Here is a 20810-nt window from a genome sequence, read left to right on the forward strand (position 1 = left end):
AGGAAGCAAACAAGACTGTGGCTCAATGGTGTGCCAGGAGTCTCATTTTCATCTCTATTTAGAATCCTCTTTCAATCTGTTGGATTATATTTGCATTTGAATGGAGGACTCATTTTCTACATTCCAGACAGAGGTAGTGAAGTCAGTGGCCCATTGGCAAGGCCACTGTCAAGGAGCAGCCCTTGACGTCACAAAGGGCTCTCAACTGTGTGTATGCGCGCGTGCTCAGTCATGTCTGACTCTTTGTGACCCCATGGACTGTAGCCCCCAGGCTCCTCTGTCCATGGAATCTTCCAGGCAAGAATAATGGAGTGGGTTGCCATTTTCTGCTTCAGGGGATCTTCCCAACTCAGGATCAAAACCATGTCTCCCGTGTCTCCTGCACTGGCAGAGGAGTTCTTTACCAACTGCGCCACCTGGGATGCCCCTCAGTCTAGTTTGCTTTTAATTAATTCTAGAAACTCCACTCCACTTCCCTCTCTTCCTATCTTACATTGTCCTTTTATCCAATTTTCTTTGAACAATCCAAAAAATTTTTCTTCTGTTCTCCTCTCCAACCTTCATGTGCAACTCAAACTAATGCCCACGGGAAGAACTCTCTCCCGATAAGTCGGTGGTAGATGGCAGGCAATTTCCACCCTTCCCTGGAAACTATGCATCCCTGCCCATTGCCGTGTGACCTGCGGTGCCTCCCACAGGGTAATGTCAGGCTTTGTCATATGTCCTGCCTGGGCCAATGGTACGTAAGCAGAAGTGACATATTGCCACTCTGGAGCAGAAGTTTTAGGAGGCAGCTTAAGTCTCCTGTGTTGGTAGGTGGGCTCTTTACCACTAGCACCACCTGGGAAGCCCTAGGAGGCAGCTTAAAGCCTGAAGACATGGCTGCCTGTTCTACCTGTTTTTCCTTTGCCCTCTATGAGAAGGAAACGGCCACCCACTCTAGTATTCTGGCCTGGAGAATTGCATGGACTGCATAGTCCATGGGGTCGCAAAGAGTCGGACACGACTAAGCCACATTCATTTCACTGTCCTGATCCTAAGAGGGGTTTCACCTTTGATTTGGGTCCTAGAATGAATGAGAAGACATTAAGAAGAGCTGCAGTCAGCCCACAGCCTCCAAGCCATAAGTGTAACATAAAGATACCATTGTCATAAGCCATTAAAAATTTCAGGGTCACTTGCTACTGCAGTAGAATCAACCAATACAAAGGCCAAACCATAAATAATAACTGGAACATGTAATAGTCACATTTCCCAATCACCTTTATTTATATAAAAGTATATTAAATAAATTATCTCAAAATATACAAACAGAAAAATATTACCTCTATAAATAGAAAATCCCCATATATAAAACCTCTTTTCAAATTATATAAATACATACAATGTGGACCATAAAGTTTGAAGTACCTTAAATCTTAAACTCTATATAATTTGTTGGTAGAGTAGTCTTATAAAAACATAGTTAGCTGTCAAGTGTTTCATCAACAGCATTTGTCAGTTAAAGTGCTAAACTGTAATGCATATTAAGAATGTGCCCCAAATACAAGTCTTCTGCTTTTAACACATTCATATAAATGTTTGCTAATTGTTCAAACCTCCGAAAGCACTCAAAAAAAAAAAAAAAAGACCTTAAACACCATATTACAAAAAGACAGACGTTATAAAGTCCACCCAGTTTCACCTTACTTGCCCACATGGTTTGATGTCAGCCTCTCAAAAGTTCTCCAAAAGTCCACGCAGGAATTTTTAAGGCATTTGTTCATTTGTTTTTCCTTAGATAATCTGGCTTCAACTTGAATGTAGAAAATATACAGTATGAAACCATGATATGTGCAAAAGGTGCCTTAGTGTTAAAACAGCAATTTTAAAAACTTGGAGTTGGTTGTACCGCTCATTACATTCCAAAGTGTCTTAATGCTGGTGTTGAAACCAAGATGCTAATCGCAAGAAGAGGTCAGATAAGAACTTTCTTTGAGCCTCAGGGTCTGTATGCTCCAGTCACTTGTGTTTCCATGTGCTCTGCTGCCTTAAGAGCTCTTGGTCACAGGGCAGCACGAGCTCTGCAGCTGGCAGAAAGATCTAAGAGCAGGATCTTTTATGCAGCGTTGAGGGGCATGTTCTCCTTCCCACTTTGCCCTGCTCTCACCTTCCTGCACTTGTGCAGAGTCACAGACAGGACGACGATGAAGATGATGATCACAAGCATCACTGCTCCAATGATGAAGAAAAGTTCTGAAAAATAAAAGGTACCAAGTCAACTCAGAGAGAGAGCCTGAATCTCATTTTTCAGTGGGCAGAACCCAGGGCAGAACCCCAAATTATACCATCCAGCTTTTGTGTAACTTGAAATCTCCTTTCTCCACCACACATTTCTGTTAGGAAAGAATCTCTCAAACCCTAGATGTTTGCAGGCAATTGACAACAATGAAAAAGCATTTAACAAACTGGATAATGCTCACAGTCTAGAAAGATACATGTAGATGGAAGCAAGAATAGCTGTTAGAAACAAGTGGCTAAAGATGATGCCGAGTTGGGTAGCAATGATTATAGTAGAAGATGAACTATCAGTGCAAAGAGAGATACAGAGTGCTACCCAGATTCACATAAAGAAGATATAACTGGTTGGGGCAATAAGAAGGCTTCCTGGTAGAGGCGGCACATGAAACGATTCTCAGAGGACACATTTCAGCAGAGAGAGAAGAGGCAGGGGAAGCAGTGATCTAGGTGTGCGCGAAGACAGCGAGGCAGGGGAACTCAAGCTGGCTTTAGGAATTTGGATGTGAGGGCTGCGGGTGTGATGGCCCAAACAGTGCAGGACCTGGGAGAAGGAGAGCCCTTTGCTTTTGTCATTGTCAGTTAACAGGAGAGAATTTTTAAAGTGACTTTAAAATATTTAAACTACCTCTCAGCAAGGCACTAGGTCATTATTACTATCCTCTCACTCTTCTGTTCCCTTACTCAGAGCACAATCCCAATCAAGCCTGGAGGCAGATTCCTGGGCTCTCAGCCTCGTGCACATGTCTGAGCCTCCATGGCACCTCCAGATAAGATCCACTCCTCACCTGGTGTCTGTGCTGTGGTGTGGCACATGTGTGCACACGTGTGCCAATGAGGCACACACATGTACACATGTATCTGCTAGCCCCAATCCCTTTGCTTCATGGGTTATGACCCTGGGCTAACAGCAGCCCATGATAGGTGCTCACAAACGTCTATGGGGTGTTGCTATACCCAGTTCCCCAGGTGAGCTGGTGAAGCTCACCACAAACCAGGAGTATGAAAAAATGCCCAGAGAAATCTGTGATTTGATACTAAATCCTAAACATCTACCATGGGCCCAGGGCTCGCTCAGCTTAGTGCATGCTAGGTGCTAGAAAAAAAAAAAAACAACAAACTAAAAAACACCTGTTAATACAAGGGAATGACACAGAAACTAAACGTCTAAAATCATGAGTACCCTCCCCCTGCCCCAACCACAAGAAACCCTGAAGATAGTACGTCTAGTCCTGAGGGTGTAGCTAGTCCCGCGGAAGGCAGCCCTGCCTCCCAGACCGCGGGCAGAGCCTCACCTGTGGCCAGACCTTTCTCGTGGCTAGTGCACACGATGGGACTTTCTGGACTCTTCTGGTTAGCTCTTCGTGATAGAATCACTGCTTGAACATGGAAACAATAGTTTTCGCCTTTATCCACATCAATCAAAAACCCATTAGTGTTTGTCGTGGCCTTTTTCTGTTAAAAGATAAGAGTTCTTTATTCATCCAGGCTCAGAGTGAATTCTGTTGCCTTTACTAAGTCCGTGTGGTAGTAAAATGAAAGTGTTAGTCGCTCAGTTGTGTCTGACTCTGCAACCCCATGGACTGTAGCCCGCCAGGCTCCTTAGTCCATGGAATTCTCCAGTCAAGAATACTGGAGTGGGTAGCCATTCCCTTTCCCAAGGGATCTTTCCAGCTCAGGGATAGAACCTGGGTCTCCTGTATTGCAGGCAGATTCTTTATGGCCTGAGCCACCAGGGAAGCCCAGCCTATGTGGACACATCTGACATAAAGATTGGAAGTCAGTTGGCTCATCAAGCTCCCCCTGATAACTGCTAAGGATTTTTTCCCCCAAGGATGAAGACACTTTGGATACAGTCAACCCAATATTTAGCCCCATTAGAAGATATCTGCAAGAAAGGAAAAAAGGAAAGAAGTACTAATTGTTGAATGAAAAACAAATTCTGTCTCTGGGATCCTCAATAGAAGAAGAAATGTGGGAGCTAGTGGGAACCCTAGAGATGACTGGTCTGCCCCTTGGCTGGGAATCTGGGTACCCGAGGCGGGCCAGTCCAAAGCAGCTGAAGTCACAGGCAGAACCAAGACAGCAGTCTGCTTCCCACTCCACAACACTGCCCTGTCAACGACTTGCTTTGATGTTTGACTTGGAGAAGAAGTGAAATCAAGGATTTGCAATTTTTAAAAAGTCATAAAAACAAAAGAATGCTCACCTTTCCTGTACTGGAAGCTTTCCAGTAATAAAGTGTGTAATTCAAGTCCTTGCCAAAAACATCCCGGAGGCTTAGAAATTTGCCGTCCGCTCTGACTAACGTACGTGCATCTTGTACGGTCACATTCAGTTTTGTCCCAACTTGTTCAAAACTCCAAATTGTTGGCTGTCCAAGGTTTGCTAAAACACAGAAAATGAGCTTCGTTGGGACTAAAGAGTTCTATACAAAGTAGAACCCCATTGAGTTATCATGGTTAATAACCACCTAGTCATCCCTCACGAAATACCTCAAAGAACCAGCTCCCTGGCACCGGAGCTGAACCAAGAGACATTCTACAGCAGTGCTGTCTAGCGGAAATGTACTGGGAGCCACAGATGTCACTTTAAATCTATCTCCTTGTGGTCTCATTAGAAAAAGTAAAAAGGTGAGTGAAGTTAATCTATTTCATTTAACCCAATATGGCTAAAATATTATAACTTTAACATTCAATCAATATGAAAACTTTGAGATCTTTCTCAAAATCTAGTGTATATTTTACACATACGGCATTAGCTGACATTTCAAGTGCTCAACAGCCACATGTGGTTAACCAAACAGCTGCAAAAGATTCCATATTTTAGATACAATAGAGGCTGTGGGAAAGCCCACGAAATGTCCTTGGTATCTCAAAAAATCACTTTTAACCACCAGGTCTCTTTGATGGCTCAATTATCTCATGTGCTTTGGTTGAATAATAGTGAAACAAATCCTCATAATTCAATAGGAATTATAGGCAAGGATGTGTGTGTATGAGCACACAGAAATATAAACTATTTTCTCTCTTGCACCAAAAAAGGATATGAAGTAGCTTACAAAAAGCTCAAGAACGGGGCTTGCCTGTTGGCTCAGTGTTAAAGAATCTGCCGGCCAATGCAGGGGACAGGGACTCGATCCCTGATCTGGTTAGATCCCACATGCCTCAGAGCAACTACGCCCTTGTGCCGCAACTACTGAGCCTGCGCTCCAGAGCCCAGAAACCACAGTCACTGAGGCCATGCACCCTAGAGCCGGTCTCCACAAGAGGAGCCATCGAAAAGAGAAGCCTGTGCACCGCACCTAGAGAGGGGCCCGTGCAGCAAGGAGGGCCCAGCACAGCCAAAAATAAAAATAAATGGAAATTATTTTAAAAGATCCTCATGAACTATAAAAGAAATCGTGAGGATGCTGCCCAAGGAGGGAGACTAAATATCAATGAACCTGTAGTTACTGTCAGTGGTCATGGGTGGGGTCTAAGCTTAGAACCGGGAGAGGCACACAGCTAAAAGCACTAAGGAGTCTGAAGACAGGCTCTGGCAGACAGAGGCTCAGGGCAGGTCGTCCGATTCACCTGGGGTGAGGCTGCCCCCTGTTTCCACCCTCAGAGTAGACACGAAGGGGAAAGGGGCTGCCTGTTCCTCTGCCCCATTCCCTCCACCCCTGCCTGGAGAAACTCCTCATGGGGTATCAGCGGGGTAAACATAAAAACACCAATAACACAACACTTTCATTCTAAATCTTCTACCAGAGCCGCTGATTTCACTCTTCTCAGTGTGCTACATGTGTGTTTATTTAAAACACTTAGTTCAGAACCATAGCCATCATCAAAAATCTGCATCTCCTACTTGGCAGGAATCCTTTGTACTCCCTTAGCAGAGGGTGGGGAGAAAAGCATTCTGTGTTTTCAAGAGCAGCACGAAGGAAGCAGGACGGGAGCTGGCCCGGCAAGGGCCAGCATCACAGGACTCAAATCCTGGTCAAGCGAGGAAAAAGGTCAGCAAGCCCAACGATGGGATGGGAGGGAAACCGAACTTTCCCAGTGGATTTGTAACCTTCTGTGAAAAACTCTAATTGGGACTTCTGGTCTGATGATGGGACACAAAATTCAGAAGATATATAAAAGCTCCTAAATATTGGGTCAGTCAAAAGTTTCATTTGGGCTTTCCCATAAGATCTTATGGAACTTTTTGGTCACCAATCTATATGGGGAAATATTGGAACTGCCAGCTTTTTGTGAATTTCCTACTCTCTGCCCCCTATCCAGCCAGTTACTGGTAGGGTCTGGAGACAGACTGGTGGAGAAAGCTACTTGATGACATTTTTATCAACTCCAAAGTTCACATCCCATGAGCCTCCTACCACATCCAGAATGAGCAAAGAGGGCTGTGGTGCTTGCTACTTTCTGAGAAGATGTGTTTATGGATAAACATTTTTTAATGTAATCATTCCTAAGGGTCACAAGCTCACAGAATATTTAGAGATTTATGAAAATAAGAATGAAAGGTTACTACAAATTGAGCTACTTACTCTCTAGGTAGGGTGTGAACTCCGGGGAGTTGGCAAACGGAGGCTCCACAGTGGAAATGCTGGTGTCCTCCGGGTAGGAAAGGACCCTCGCCAAATACGTCTCGTTCACATTTTTCACAATCTCATCAGTGACGTCGCACTCTGTGTTTGTTGTGTGAAAGCATTTGTTTTTCCAGTTTCCTAATCTAGGGCTGAGGAAAGGAAGGAAGAGAAATGGAGCATTATGATTTGCATCCAACAAGGTAACTGTTTTCTGGCTGGGCTGCTGTGTTCCTACACTGACTTCCACAGCAATCCTGAGGAGGCCTTTGCTACGCTGAGCACTTCAGGTCCTCTCAGCAACCTTTGGTGGGGGCGAGGGGGCGCTCTGAAATTGCCTTTGTTCTTACAGATAAGGCCACTCACTGAGGCAAAGGGAGGTTGGGTGACCAGCGCAAAGTCACACAGCTGGGTTTCTGAGCCAGACAGGAGTTTGACTACTGGGTCTGTGCTCTGAATCATTTTGTTAAATACCTTTCTTAAAATGTGGATGATTTGTCATGACTCTGTGGGAGAAGGGACAATTTTCCATCAAGACTCAATTATTTATTAGTCTACTTATTATATGATTATATTCTGTTTATCACATTCTGTATTCTATGTAGAATATAGTCAATGCAGTTATACAGTCTATATAATAATACATTCTATTCTATTACATTCTATTGTGACCATTATTGGTGTGGTTACTTAACAGTTATTAAAACTACCATAAGCCAGGTGCTCTACTAGACCCTTAAACATGTTACTTCGTTTGGTATTAATCCTTTCAAGAAAGTACTGGCTTTTTCTCACATATGAGGATACTGAAGCTCAGAGCTGCTACATAACTTGTATAAGGTCTTACAGCTTATGAGATGAGAGCTGGGTCTGTTCTCATTATACGATCAGTACTTGCCTCCCTCACTTTCACAGGATGAGCCATCAAAAATTATAGAGTAACAATACAGGTAGTGTCTGTCAAAGTCTGAGACTAAGAGACAGATCTGAGTCTCTCTTAAGACAGAATTTTCTTTTGTAAGATATCATCGAAGAGAAAATGATTTAAAGAAGCACTAAAAATGAAATTATCCTGAAATGATATAAAGAACTTCTATGAAAAACGTGAAACTATTCTGCAGACCTGAAACAATTCCTAGAAAAATGTCAGTGCCACTCGAGGCACTGACAAGTGTGCCACGCGAGCTGACAGCTGCTCTGTTGTTCCCCATCGTCAACCCCCAGAGTGTCCTGCCCGTCATTCCAGGCCACACTCCAGTCCCAGCTTCTACAAGAAACTCCAGATCTCCTTGCTCAGAACTGATCTCTCCCTTCCCTGGCCCCAGCACGGATATCTCATTAAAGCACTTAAGTGAGCCTGGTACTTCCAGCCCTGTGCTCCTCCAACAGTGGGGCTTTAGGGCTTGCACATGGCCAGGATTTGTGGAGCATTAGATGGTTTACATTTAGAGGCTGAACTGGGGAGGAAACAAGCTGCCATATGGATTTAACTGTCTAAATCCAGTCATAAGAATCATAAATAAGAATCTTTTAAAAGTCTGAACTAAATAACCAGGCTAAGAGGGTATGGACAAACATACTCTTGGTCCGTAAATTCACAAACTAAGATTAAGACAGAAATATATTTACATACTCTTGAATTTCTCTAGTTTTCTGTGATAAAAGTAGAGATGCAGCCTTAGTTCCAGAATGACCAGAATGCATTTTTGAAAACGGCATCATTTCTATTTTTAAAAGTGAACAAGCACCTGATGATTCTTCTCCACTGCTATGGCAAACAAGTTGTTCAGATAACAGGAGAAACACTTCTGGGTGCTGTGGCTACATTCCATCTGAGAGATAGCATTTGCGGTTCCTTCAGCTCACAGGAGGAACCACAGACCTCTGAAAAAACCTAGCACAGGTAATAAGCACCAAAAGTTATAGAGCTTTTAAGTACTGCGAACTGGTTGGGAAGGGGCAATTCTGCAGTCAGTTCCTCTTGACTGCTATTATCAGCATTAACACTATAAACGCCTCCGAGGTTCCTCTGGGTATTGCAAAATCTCCTGATTTGGAAATAATAAAAGTCCCGCCTGAACTTCTAAAAAATCCCAACAGAATTCAGACCCACCAATTAAGGAGCAGGTTATTTTCTACAAGCTCTGGAAGTTCCAATTTAGAATTTATGGAACCAGTATTTCAGGGGATGGTTGGGTGGCAAGGCTTGAGCCAGTAACACTTTGCGACTGAAAACTGCTTCCAAAGGGAAAAATGCAGTTGGAGCTCCAGGCACAGCTGTGGCGCCTTGTGTCTGGGGACAGGCTGGTGGTGGGGCGGCTGGCTCTGGAGGAGCCGCGGGTCAAGATGCTTTCTCTAGGGAAGAGGACCGGGAGGGAGAAATGTGCACTGAGGGGACCAGGGGGAACGGCTCTCTTTCCTCCTCCGGCTCTGGAGTCTCACATAAGACTCACGCAGACCCACTGAGAAGGTGGGGGTGTGCCTTGCTTCCTGACCCTGCTGTGAGCACACCAAGGTAAATCCCTTACCTTTCCAGGGCGGTTTCCTCGTCTATAAAATGACTACTATGGTCCCTTTACCTAGGAATCCCATTTACCCGTGGGCTGGTAACGGAAGAGTGCAGGTCTCCAGCAGGGGCTTGCCACCTCTCACAGTTCCTTCAGCACACGAGGATAGATGGCCCGCTGGGCCGGACCCAACACAGGGCCCGCGGGCGCCCCCAAGCTGCAGCTCTGCGCTAGGTTGTTTGCACACGGGGGCCATGTCCGCTTAAATAATAGCAGCCTTGCAGTTGAGAACTTAAGACTTGACATGCTTAGGTAACAGTAGCCTTGCAGTCTGACAACTCAGAATTGACAGTCTAAATGTTTAAAAATCTGGTAAATCAGAAATATGTTTTCTCACGTTCACCAAACTTAAGATTCAATATATTTAGGAGGTAAGCATCCTTCCTAAAATCTTTTCACTACTCAGAAACAAAGTGTCTACTAAGGTAAACTTCAGCCCTGCCTGCATTTGTGGAATTAGTAACTTTCATCAAGTGGAATCTGATTTGACAAGTTTGGCCATAATTGTAATTATTACCTCTACTTTTAAATTCCTCTAAATCTTTCTTTGTATATATACAAGCATGTATGCATGCACACACAAATTTTCTTCCCTGTTGGCTTGGCAATAGTTGTCATGAAGTTGATGTTGGAAAAAAAAAAAAAGAACATCTGCCTAAAAGACCCACTCCATACTTAAGAGCTGCATTTCAAATGCTATAAAAGACTTGGTACAAGTTAAACAAAACAGCAAAAAAACCTTTAATTTTAGTCAGCGACATGTCTGTGCCTTCTACAAGGAGTCTTAGTTTCCATAGCTGCTGTCCTCTACTTAATAAGATCTCTACCAAGCATCCTAGAACCTTTCAGAAACCAAAAACTTGCTAAAACCAAAAACTTGATGGTGTATTCCTTCCCTGCTCAGTGAATCACGGATTTGACCTCCTCCAAGGTCATGTATGCAACGGAATTTTGAATCATGAATCCAAAGAGTAATGAATCAAACACTGCTTAAGGGCAACGTATACGTCCAAACTCCTCCCTACCTCTTCTCTAACATGTTAGATTCAGCTGGCAGTCTAGACAGCACAAAAAAGGCTGTGTGTACTCAGAGAAATGAGTTATCAGTGATCCACGACCACATCTATCAGTGCCACCACGGCTTGCTCAAGAAAGTTCACATCTCCACAGCTTATACTCACAAATTTCCCCAATCATCTCCGGAAACCAAACATTCTATCAGTTTAAGGTCAGTGTTACAGACTCCGGCCAGCACATTACCATGAATGCCCTCTTATTCTCTGTTATCTGTTAAATAATTTCATCCGTCAATCAGCTTTAAAGATATCCGTATTCAGCACAGGAAAGTGGAAACAACAAAAATCTTATTTTTCTTTCTTTGGTACCTAGCTTACCTTATCTGAACAGTGTAGACATAATTGATGGGTTTGGGTTCCCACTCCAAAATGGTCTTGAAATTAGTTGACTTCCAAGTTATATTATATGCTACCACTACATCTGTAGTGCCTTTAAACAACAGAGAAACAGTTTAATGTTTACATGAACTTCTCAGCACACAATTTTATGTTGATGGTATAAAACATTCCCACTCTGTACCATCATCATAAACCTCACATTAATATTTTCCTAACCACAAAAGCTTTAACTGAATTATCATAAGAAAAAAATCGGCAATATTTTCCTAAACCCAGAGGTTCCTCATGGCAAGACGACCTGGTGATCTAAGGAAACACACAATAGTCTTGAAGTCCTTGTATGAAATTATTCGCGGGGAAAGCCCTGTGATAACGACCTGGAAGCACAGCTCAGGAGCCTTCTGGGGCCCAGGGTATCCACGGACCAACTGGAGAAGGGGGAAGGGCAGGATTCCAGGTTTAATTTAGCAAGGAAAGCCGGCTAGGATGGGTTTCTGCAAACTATGTTAAAGGGCAAAGCCCACATATGTCGGAAGAGTTAGGACTGCATCCAATAAAAAACAAATCTTGACTTTTTTCACTTTTATCTAACCCCATGAATAATTTCAGTCACTATTTCAGAAACTTCCACAAACACCCCAGCAGACAATAAGCCTGTACACTGTCGGCTGTATTCGGTTAGGATGCCTTATTGTTAAGGTCTTCTTTGCCAGTTCTCAGAAAGTTAGTCTCTGCCTGCATCTCACACAGAACAGGCTTACAGGGCCTGCTCCATTTTGGAAGGACTGACTAACCCAATCTAAAACACTGACGATCAAGAGAAGACCGAGAGCCGTTTCTCATTAAGGAAAGTCCACATACAATGAAGGATAACATTCAAACATTGCCTGTCGACCCCTGCAGGTGCGGAGCCTTGTCCCATCATTTTCAAGGTGTCGGCTCACTGGGAGACTAAAGCGAGAGCCCCAAAGGCACTTAGGCAACAATGGATGCCCAGAGCAAGCATCTCGAGCAGAAGGGGCGGCGGGTCCCGGGCGAGCCGCACCTCGGGGCGGCAGGGAGAGCCCGCGGTCAGCCAGACCCGTCCTCCCTCCTCCCGGTGGCTCACCCCAGGGCTCTTCGAGGCGGGTGCCACTCACCGGCGACTCCGGCCACCTGGATGAGGACTAAGCCGAATAGAAGAGCCCGAGCGACGGCGGCCTGGGGGCAGGGCACCCGGAGCCCGTTGGGGGTCGCCATGTCCCCGCGCTGACGGCGAGGTCTCAAAGATTCTGCTGAGCCCCGGAGGCTGGAGAAGTGAGGATGCTGCGGAGGCTGGGCTGGAGGCACCTGGGGCTGCAGGATGAACCGGGAGGGACGTGGAGAGCCCAGAATTTGTGGGAGCCCGTCCCCGCCGCGCTTTAAAGAGCTGGGCGCACGTTTGTGCCTCCGCCCGTGCGGAGTCCGACCCCGCTTCTCCTCCCGACTCCCCGCCCCCGGCCCGCCTTCGTCGCCTCGGTGGGCGGCCCCCGGCGAGTCCACACCCCGCCCCGCCTCCTCCCAGTAGGAAACTCCGGGACCCTGCAAGGACTGATTCACCCGTGATTCAACCCGCCGCCGAGCGCGAGCGTCCTTCGGCTGCTGGCCGGTCCAGGTGCTGAGGGCAACCAGGGTCCCCAGCCGCTCAGATCCCGTGACGCCCCAGCTTCCTGGCCCCGAGATCACCTATCCAGATGTCCCGCCTGAGTGGGCGGCAGGTCTGTGGGGAAGGAATAGAGGGCGGATGGAAGGAGTTTGGGGAGGAAGAGAGGGAGTCCCTCCCTTCCATTTGGCGATGCAATGTCCAGGCCGGCGGGAGCGCAGCACCTACCAAGGTTAATAGAAAGTACTGGCCGCGGGCCCCTCTCTGGCCCTAGAGAGCATTTCTGGGGCTCTATGCCCACGTCGGGCGAGCTTAGACTCTGCAGCCAAGTAACAGCATGACGAGGAGCAGAGCCTTCTGCCAGCATCTGCAATTTCGTCGTTCGCACCCAAGGCAATGATACCTGGCCTGCCCACCTCCCGGGGCCCTTAGCCTAGGTGTCTGCTATGAGGTGGTGCCAATGCAAGTGTTGCGACCGGTCCGAAGGTCAGTCAGTCCAGGCACAACGCAGACCAATTCGTGTTAGTGACCGAGGAAGGACTGTCCTAAATCTGGCAGTTTGCCTCTGGGAGAATTCCGGCGTGACATGTGCCGCCTTGTGGTTCCCGAAAGGATTGTTCTCACGTTGAAGAAGACATTTGTGGGATTGAGTTAGTTCCGCTCAAATTAAAGAAACTATTAAATGAAAAAATTTAATGTAATCAGTCAAGCTTTCTGATTCTTCTGGCTTCCTCTTCTGAGGAAGTTATAAGGAAAGTTATAAGGCAGGAGAAAGTTAACTCTCATTCCGCTGAGTGGCTCTGTACGGGGTCTATTGCCATCTATCATTACTGTTACTCTGTAGTTGCCTGCGAGACAGACTGGAGAGTTTTTAGGAGAATAGAGTCTGTTTTCTCTCCTCTCCCATTTTCCTCCCGCCAGGGAAATTAGCCCTTCATTTTAGTGCACACTGTATACACATTTTCATATAGCCTGTTGAGGCATAGCATTAAACTCACTTTAAAAGACATACAACTTTGCAAAAATTTAATTTTCTCGCATCCTTGAACTGAAATAGCAAGTCCAGGTTTAGCAGAGTCCTTCCTTCCTAGAAACTGAAAGCTGCACTTGCTGGTTTCCTCTTTGAGCTCTCTTCCAACTCTAAAACCCACAAAGCTTATATTTGCAAAACCAAGCCGTGCACGTCTCCTTTTTGCAGTCTTTGGCCTGAGGCATTTTCCCTAACAGATCTTTGGCCACCTGGGTTGTGATTCTTTGTACTCTGGAGTTGAACACAGCTGGGAGAAAATGTTGCATTTCAACCTAATGCCTTACAACTGCGGTCCCCAACCTCTGGGTCAAATGCCTGGCGATCTGAGGTGGAGCTGATGTAATAATAATAGAAATAAAATGCACAGTAAATGTAATGTGCTTGAGTCATCCCGAAACCATCCCCTACCCCAATCAGTGGAAAATTGTCCTCCACAAAATCATCCCCTGGTGCCTAAAAGGTTGGGGACCACTGCCATACAAGATGCAAGGAATTGTTGCTCTGTCTGCACTGTAATTGTATTTGGAGTTGTATTTGGATTGTATTTGGAGCCAATGACTCTCCTGAAATCATGAAGGGCTTTAAACAATGTCAAGATCAGCAATTCAATAAGAAAAATTATGTTCAATGTTATATTGTGATACAAAAGTTGCCATAAAGGTTGGTAAATTAGATGAATATATATTTTGCATATTCACTAAAGTTATTAGGCAGGGAAGAGGAATTTGTTGGGTGTTAGTATGGGTTTTTGAGTGAATATAGAATAACATTTTCTAAGATTCAGAAAATGCTAAAAAATTTTTTACCATTTTCAAGAAGAAGAGGAAGAAAACTGGCTATGGTAAATTAACATTGCATAGTAAAGTTTTTTTCCTGGTTGATCAGACTGTGGCCAAATGATTTCCAATGCTGCTCTACACAAAGTACATTCCGAAAATTTCACTGTTGATAATTTTTGCACAGAGACAAATTATTAAAACAATATTTTTATCCCCTTCAATAAAGTGGAGCTCAGCAGTTACCAAAGTTTCCTCCTATATGATACACCTAGGAAATTAAGAAGTTAGAAAAGTTCCTAAGCTGTAATGATAATCAGGCTGGCCTGACCAATCCACTTATTTGAGATTTGAGAATGTCAGACCTGGCAGGGGACCTCACAGACATGCATTCACAGATGAAGATCCCGTGCTCAGCTGTCCTACGTGAACCTGCTTGTGTCATCTCACAATGCGGATCTGCCCTCTGACCCCAGGAGCTTTCTTTCCACAACCACACTTTCTTCTCTCAAAGCGTGGAAGTAAGATTAGGTCGTAAACTAAGGCTCACTTTATTTTATTCATCCATAGGCATCCAATAATGCTCTGCAGTTGGTGTATAAAATATTTGCAGTTTAGAGACCTCATTGTTCTCCAACAGGAATATTCTGATGGTTTCTCCTTCAAACACACTTGTGAGGTCATGTAGAAGAGGTTGCATTGCCTTTGCATAACCAGTGATGAAATGTGGGCAATGAGGAGTGTGAGAGTGGCTGGGGTAATGTTCCAGTGTTTCCTCTGTACTTTTATGGCACTTCCCACTGATTTCACAAACCTAATTTCATCAAATATTTTACTTGATTTCAACTTGTGTTTGTTGTCTGTCTTTCCCATTACAGTTCCTTGGGGGAATAAGGCCTAGGTTTCTTCTTTATATTTCTCATACAATTTTAATCACATGGTAGGCTTTTAATATGTTTTGAATCAATAAACACTTTTTGAAACCACGCATGCAGCCAGATATTTTCCCTGGCGTTCTAGAGATGAAATTTGTCATTGAAATTTTTCTGTCTGCTGGCCTGAAGTGAATATTCCATATGAACTCAACTTGGTAAGAAAATACAAATCAACCATGTGTTGTAAAGCATCACTTTACAGTGAGCTCCAACGATCTAACTAATGAGTAATAATCCTTGCTACAGCCAGAAAAGCTAATCAGGAGAAGCAGCTGAAGACCAGAAAGCGAATGCAAAATCTGTGAACTGCTTTTCATTTTCAGTTTCCTAGAAGATTTGATATTGGAGTGATTCAGAAGATTTTCAGTCATCTGATAGCTTTTCTTACATAGAAAGGCTTAATAATGCCTTTGAATAAATTGCACAAAATGTATCTCTCCCCTGGAAAAGGATGGGTTAAACTCTATGACAAAAGGTGAAATTGAGAGTAATTTGTGGGAAACTGTTATATTCACATGAAATAGTAAAAAGAGCAATAAAACCATTTTGCCCAAAATTCAGGTAACAGGCAAAATAGGAAAAAGACCAAAGGGAATAGGAGTGGGAACACAGAGTTCTGGGAGAAAAAAAATGTGACTTAGCAGAACCTGAAAAACATCTGGCAGGGAGTAGTTAGTCATGGAAAACCTGACAGTCATGATTTTGCATTTCGTGAAAACATATACTAGTCCAACAGTTAACATTTAGACAGAAATTAAATAGTTGACAGCCCATACAATGGAATATATTATCCTGGTCATTCAAAAATACATCCATTAGCTGTCTAGGATACCTTACAAGCAACTTTGCTAAATACATTATCCCATAGCACCAGTATTCTGAAAAGTATAATTTTAGAGAAAAAGCTTCCAGTTCAAATCTTGGAGTAGATCATTTTTTTCAGCACACAACTCTCTTGATAAGCTGAAGGCTTATCAAACTACCTGCCATATTTCATTTTGAGAAACAGTAAATATTCATCCTACATTCTCTGCATACCATGTTGACAAAATAAATCATCAATGTAAATAGTAGATATTGTTTTATAAGAAAAAATCATTTAAAATTTAAACCTTTAACATGTTCTTAATATAACACAGATGATTTAAAAGCTTTTATATAGTATCATTTTATGGAAACATCCCTTAATTCCTCCCTTCTATAACTCCTTATACCTGACAGTGTGGCTGCACCCTGCGGGACTGTAAGCCTTGCGGTTGCCCAGCCTGGCGAGGCAGACTGATGAAAAAGCCGGGAGACAGTGACAAAGACCTTAATGGTTTAATGAATGGGGGAATCTCACACTAAGGGTCCTGGAGAGACACCCCACCATGTTCGGCAAACAGCGAGCAGGAAATGGCGGCATTTCCTGTGGGAGGAGGAGGCGACTATTTACAGGGGAAATTGACATCAGGTTGTCTCATCGGTTCCCAGGGACTAATTAAGCCCTATAATTCGGAGGACTGGATAGTCCTGTGGTCAGGCAGGTGCTGGGGGGCTTCTCAAGTGGCGCTAGTGGTAAAGAACCCACCTGCCAATGTAAACGATGGTAAGAGAGGCGGGATCGGTCCCTGGGTCAGGAAGATCCCCTGGAGGAGGGCACGGCAACCCACTCCAGTATTCTTGCCTGGAGAATTCCATGGACAGAGAAGCCTGGCAGGCTACAGTCCATGGGGTTGCAGGTTGGGCACAACTGAAGTGACTTCGCATGCACACAAGCAGGTGCTGATCAAGCAGAGGATGTACCAAGAGCAAGAGACCTCCCGTCTTGAGTGCCTGGGCTTACAGTAACAGATGCACTAACCTGAGGAGTAGAAAACCTACTCAGTCAATAAATGCTGGAGTATCTTGCCTGATGCTGGTTCTCTGCTAGACTTTGGGTATATAACAAAAATAACCTTTCTCCTGTCCTGTATAATGGTTTTGTATGGTTTTCTGTCAGCATTTTGGATTGGATATAAAAAACCTTAATAATGTTATTTATTAACAAATTTCATTTCATGCAAAAAAAAAAAAAACTCTAGGTATATCATAGTCAGTCCATCAAACAGGTGTCTTTAACTCACAAAATTAGCTGTGGGCTTGCATGAAGTACATATATTTTATCAGGTTGGGTGTATTGATGAACTCTCAAAGTTTTTATGTGGAAGAAAATGAATTGCAGTCCAGAAAGGCAATTCTATTAAAAAGGTAAGTCTAATAGTAAAAAATAATTAGGTGTGGATTTCCTCAGATGAAAAATGCAAAAAAGAAATTTGAAATAACCACCTCAGATGAAATATTTTTTTAAATAATGAAATAACCATTTTAAAAACATTTGCATAGGAAGATTCATTTTAAAAAGATAATTCATTTGCTGACATTTTAGAAAATAGTATAGGTGACAGATGCTCCAAAATTTTAGCCCATCCCTCATCCAATCTCTTGAAGAAGGAAATGGCAACCCACTCCAGTATTCTTGCCTAGAGAATCCTGTGGACAGAGGAGCCTGGTGGGTTGCTGTCCATGGGGTTGCACAAAGTCGGACACGACTGAAGCGACTTAGCATGCATGGGTGCATTGGAGAAGGAAATGGCAACCCACTCCAGTATTCTTGGCTGGAGAATCCCATGACTGAAGGGACTTAGCAGCAGCAGCAGCATCCAGTCTTTTGCTGACTTTAATGAATAATGCTCCATCCTCTTCTATCAATTCCTCTGGCAAAACAGAGCTTTCAAGTTGGGAAGTAATTCCTGAATTAGCCAAGTTATTTCTACACTGGGAGCATGTTTATAATGTTTGGCTAGTTCTGATTGCCTTCCTAAACCATCACCCTTTAAGTTACAATGTTCTAACACCTTGCAGTTCTAAATCCTGTAGGTGAAAAGTGTGGCTGGAAGCTAGGACAAAGGCTCGTGGGCGATTTCTGGGTTCTGCTAAGAAGCCTGGACCTGATTCAGCAGACAGAACCTCAGGATGCTTACTCCCCTGGTCGCTCTGTGCCAGCAGAATTGAGTCAGGGGGCCACGTCAGGAAGCTAAGCCCCTAACCCAAGTGGTGGCTGAGGACTAGGAAGGAGGGGCAGCTGTAGGCAGTGTGAAGGAAGACACTGCAGTGCCTGATTGTGGGTGGGGGCATGAAGGAGAGAGGAGGAAGGTCTTAGGGGAGAGAAATGTGGCACCACAGGTTAGGATAGAGTCTGGAAGTTGTTGGCTCAGCAATGAAGAGCTTTACACAAGTTGAGGTTGGGAGGTGGGCAGTGACATCCAGGAAAAGTGCCATGCATGGAGAGCTGGAGATGGGTACAGGCTTGTGAAGAGATTGAGGTTAGGGACAGAAGTTGGGAACCATTTTGTTTAGGAGTTTGGTCAAAGCTGTAAAAGTGGATAAGGTCTCGAAGGAGGGTCTATGGTGATCGCAAACTGCTTGGCCAGCAGCAGCAGCCTGCTCCGCCTAGCTCATGTTACAGGGGAATGCACAGGCTTACGAGTCTCAGAAGCAGAAACGAGAGTCTCGAAGCCTGTCTCTCTAGCTCTTGTCTGCTCTGCCTCCCATCTCCCACTCGTCAGTTGGTCTCCATCTGTTTCTGCGGGGGGACTCCATGCGTAGGGCCTGGTTGCTGCCAGGGTGCCATCCTTTCAGCTTCATCACACCAGGGTCCAGCCAGTATGACCGGGAAGGACTTTGTCCCTGCTTGAGGCACATGTCTCCTCCTTGGACCAAGCACTGTTGCCAGAGGAGTACAAGTCTGGCCGCGTGTCCACTCCTGGGGTCAAGGAGTGGGTCTGCTTCTAGAGGGAGCAGGCTGATAATGTTAGTGATCTGACAGCAACAATGGCTACCACTAGGCTTAGGACTGAGACTGGGAGGTGATGATGCTCTTTTGCCGGGGAGGCTGATGACCTGGGAGCAAGGGGAGATAGAAGAGTTTCCAGAGGAATGCAAGAGGACAGGTGGGACCCTAACCCTAAAGGAGGAGAGTTTCCATAAGAAAGAAGAGGCCATGGCAGCTGACAGTGAACAGGAAACCAGTAAGGTATGTAATTTTAATGGTATGAAAAGATCCAGCTCCTGAGAATAACTTGGCTACCAATCTTGTCAAGTTTCTCACTTCTGGATTAAAGCAAGAAAGGCCTCCACAGTTGAACAGTGGGAGAGATGCATTAGGCATATTCGTCATTCACATCAATTCAACAAAAATTTTTCACCCCCATACCCTAGTGGCACACTCAGTTGGTAAAGAATCCACCTGTAATGCAGGAGACCTGCTTTGATCCCTGGGTTGGGTAGATCCCCTGGAGAAAGAAATGGCTACCCACTTCAGTATTCTTTCCCAGAAAATCCCATGGATAAGGGGCCATGGGCTCACAAGAGTCAGACATGACCTAGTGATTAAACCACCACCACCACCCTGTATGCTAAGCATGACGTTAGGTGCTGGGGTCACAAAAATGAAGATTTGCTCTGAAGATTAGGAAATAAAGGACAACATGAGACATACAATACAGCACAGTAAGTGCCATATCCATTAGTTCCTTGAATGTTTATTGAGCACCTACTGTGTGTCTGGCCTATGCTGGGCACCTGGGGAGCTGGGTCTGTTCAAGACACAGCCTTCCATCTGGACAGCAGTCAGAATCCCATACTTAACTCTTACTGGCACTGCCCTGTATTGAGGTTATGAGGATGCTGTTCTCTTCTGCCCGGGTCTAAGCATCATGCAGGTGGGAACATGTCTGCCTTGCTCCCCTACTGGAGGCCAGGACCTCCAACGCTTAGACGCTCCTATCAAATATTTGCCAGATGAATGGACAACACCCTAGACATAGCTCTGACATGATGTCACTTTCTGAGAATCCAGGAAATCTGCAAACTAACTTTGTTCCCTCTATAATTAGCCTTTTATTTCTTCTTAGGTGATGTCATGATACCAGTGGAGAAGCAAATGAGTATTTGCAAATATTCAGTGGCCCTTATCAGCAATCTATTTCTGTTTTTGCAACTAGTAAAAATGTCTGTAAAATATCATTCTAGCAGCCTCTAGGTATAGCTTATTTAATCCTCACAACAACCCTGTAAGAGGTAGGTAGAATTTTATAGCTTGAGTTAACTCTAAGCCCAGAGAGGTTTCAGAATGTGTCCATGGTTATGCAGCTGACAAGAGGCAGAGCTGGGGCTTGAACAGGCAGTTGAGCTGTGGGGTATGTGCTGCCCTCCCCAGGGACACCACTAAAGTGTGCACACATCCCGTGAAAGTTCTGTGGAAAACACTTTTTGGATTCAAGCCCCTTTTTCTTTTTCCTCAATATTTTCTACCTTGTGAAAGCTGACCCTCTCTGAGGTTCCAGGCTCAAAAAAAATTGGGGGGATGGGCAGATTTCCCAAAGAAAGTCAAGCCAAAATCTGGCCTTCTTTGAGAATAAAGGGCTTCTTTTGCTTTATTTCCAACTCACTTTGTCCTTAATGTTTTTCCACATTCAGATTTTTTTTCCTCTCTAGACCAGTAGAAAAAAGAGACTGTGCCTTAAAATGGCTTATTTTGCTCTGACAGCATAAATTTAAATGTTCCTCAGCATTTCTGGTGCCAATTAAGAAACATAG

The 20810-nt window shown here is 44.4% G+C and overlaps 1 protein-coding gene across 1 annotated transcript; it reads right to left on the minus strand.

Moving 5' to 3' along the window:
- Positions 1-1239: 1239 nt before the first annotated feature.
- F3 (coagulation factor III, tissue factor) lies at positions 1240-12319 on the minus strand. The gene is made up of 6 exons (XM_069573638.1): positions 11969-12319; positions 10809-10920; positions 6809-6999; positions 4487-4665; positions 3573-3732; positions 1240-2235 (listed from the first exon to the last, which is right to left on the minus strand). The coding sequence occupies exons 1-6, from the start codon at positions 12066-12068 to the stop codon at positions 2099-2101; spliced, it is 879 nt and encodes a 292-aa protein (XP_069429739.1). The 5' UTR covers positions 12069-12319; the 3' UTR covers positions 1240-2098.
- Positions 12320-20810: the final 8491 nt, after the last annotated feature.

This window comes from Ovis canadensis, chromosome 1, assembly GCF_042477335.2.
Source record: "Ovis canadensis isolate MfBH-ARS-UI-01 breed Bighorn chromosome 1, ARS-UI_OviCan_v2, whole genome shotgun sequence".
Classification (NCBI taxonomy): Eukaryota; Metazoa; Chordata; class Mammalia; order Artiodactyla; family Bovidae; genus Ovis; species Ovis canadensis.

Excerpts from the sequence above, each read along its gene's own strand:
- F3 (XM_069573638.1), bottom strand. The coding sequence starts at position 12,068 with ATGGCGACCCCCAACGGGCTCCGGGTGCCCTGCCCCCAGGCCGCCGTC. Across the intron at positions 7,000-10,808 it reads GTCTACACTGTTCAGATAAG|CCCTAGATTAGGAAACTGGA; the intron begins GTAAGCTAGGTA and ends TCCTTTCCTCAG. Across the intron at positions 4,666-6,808 it reads GTTCACACCCTACCTAGAGA|CAAACCTTGGACAGCCAACA; the intron begins GTAAGTAGCTCA and ends TCTGTGTTTTAG.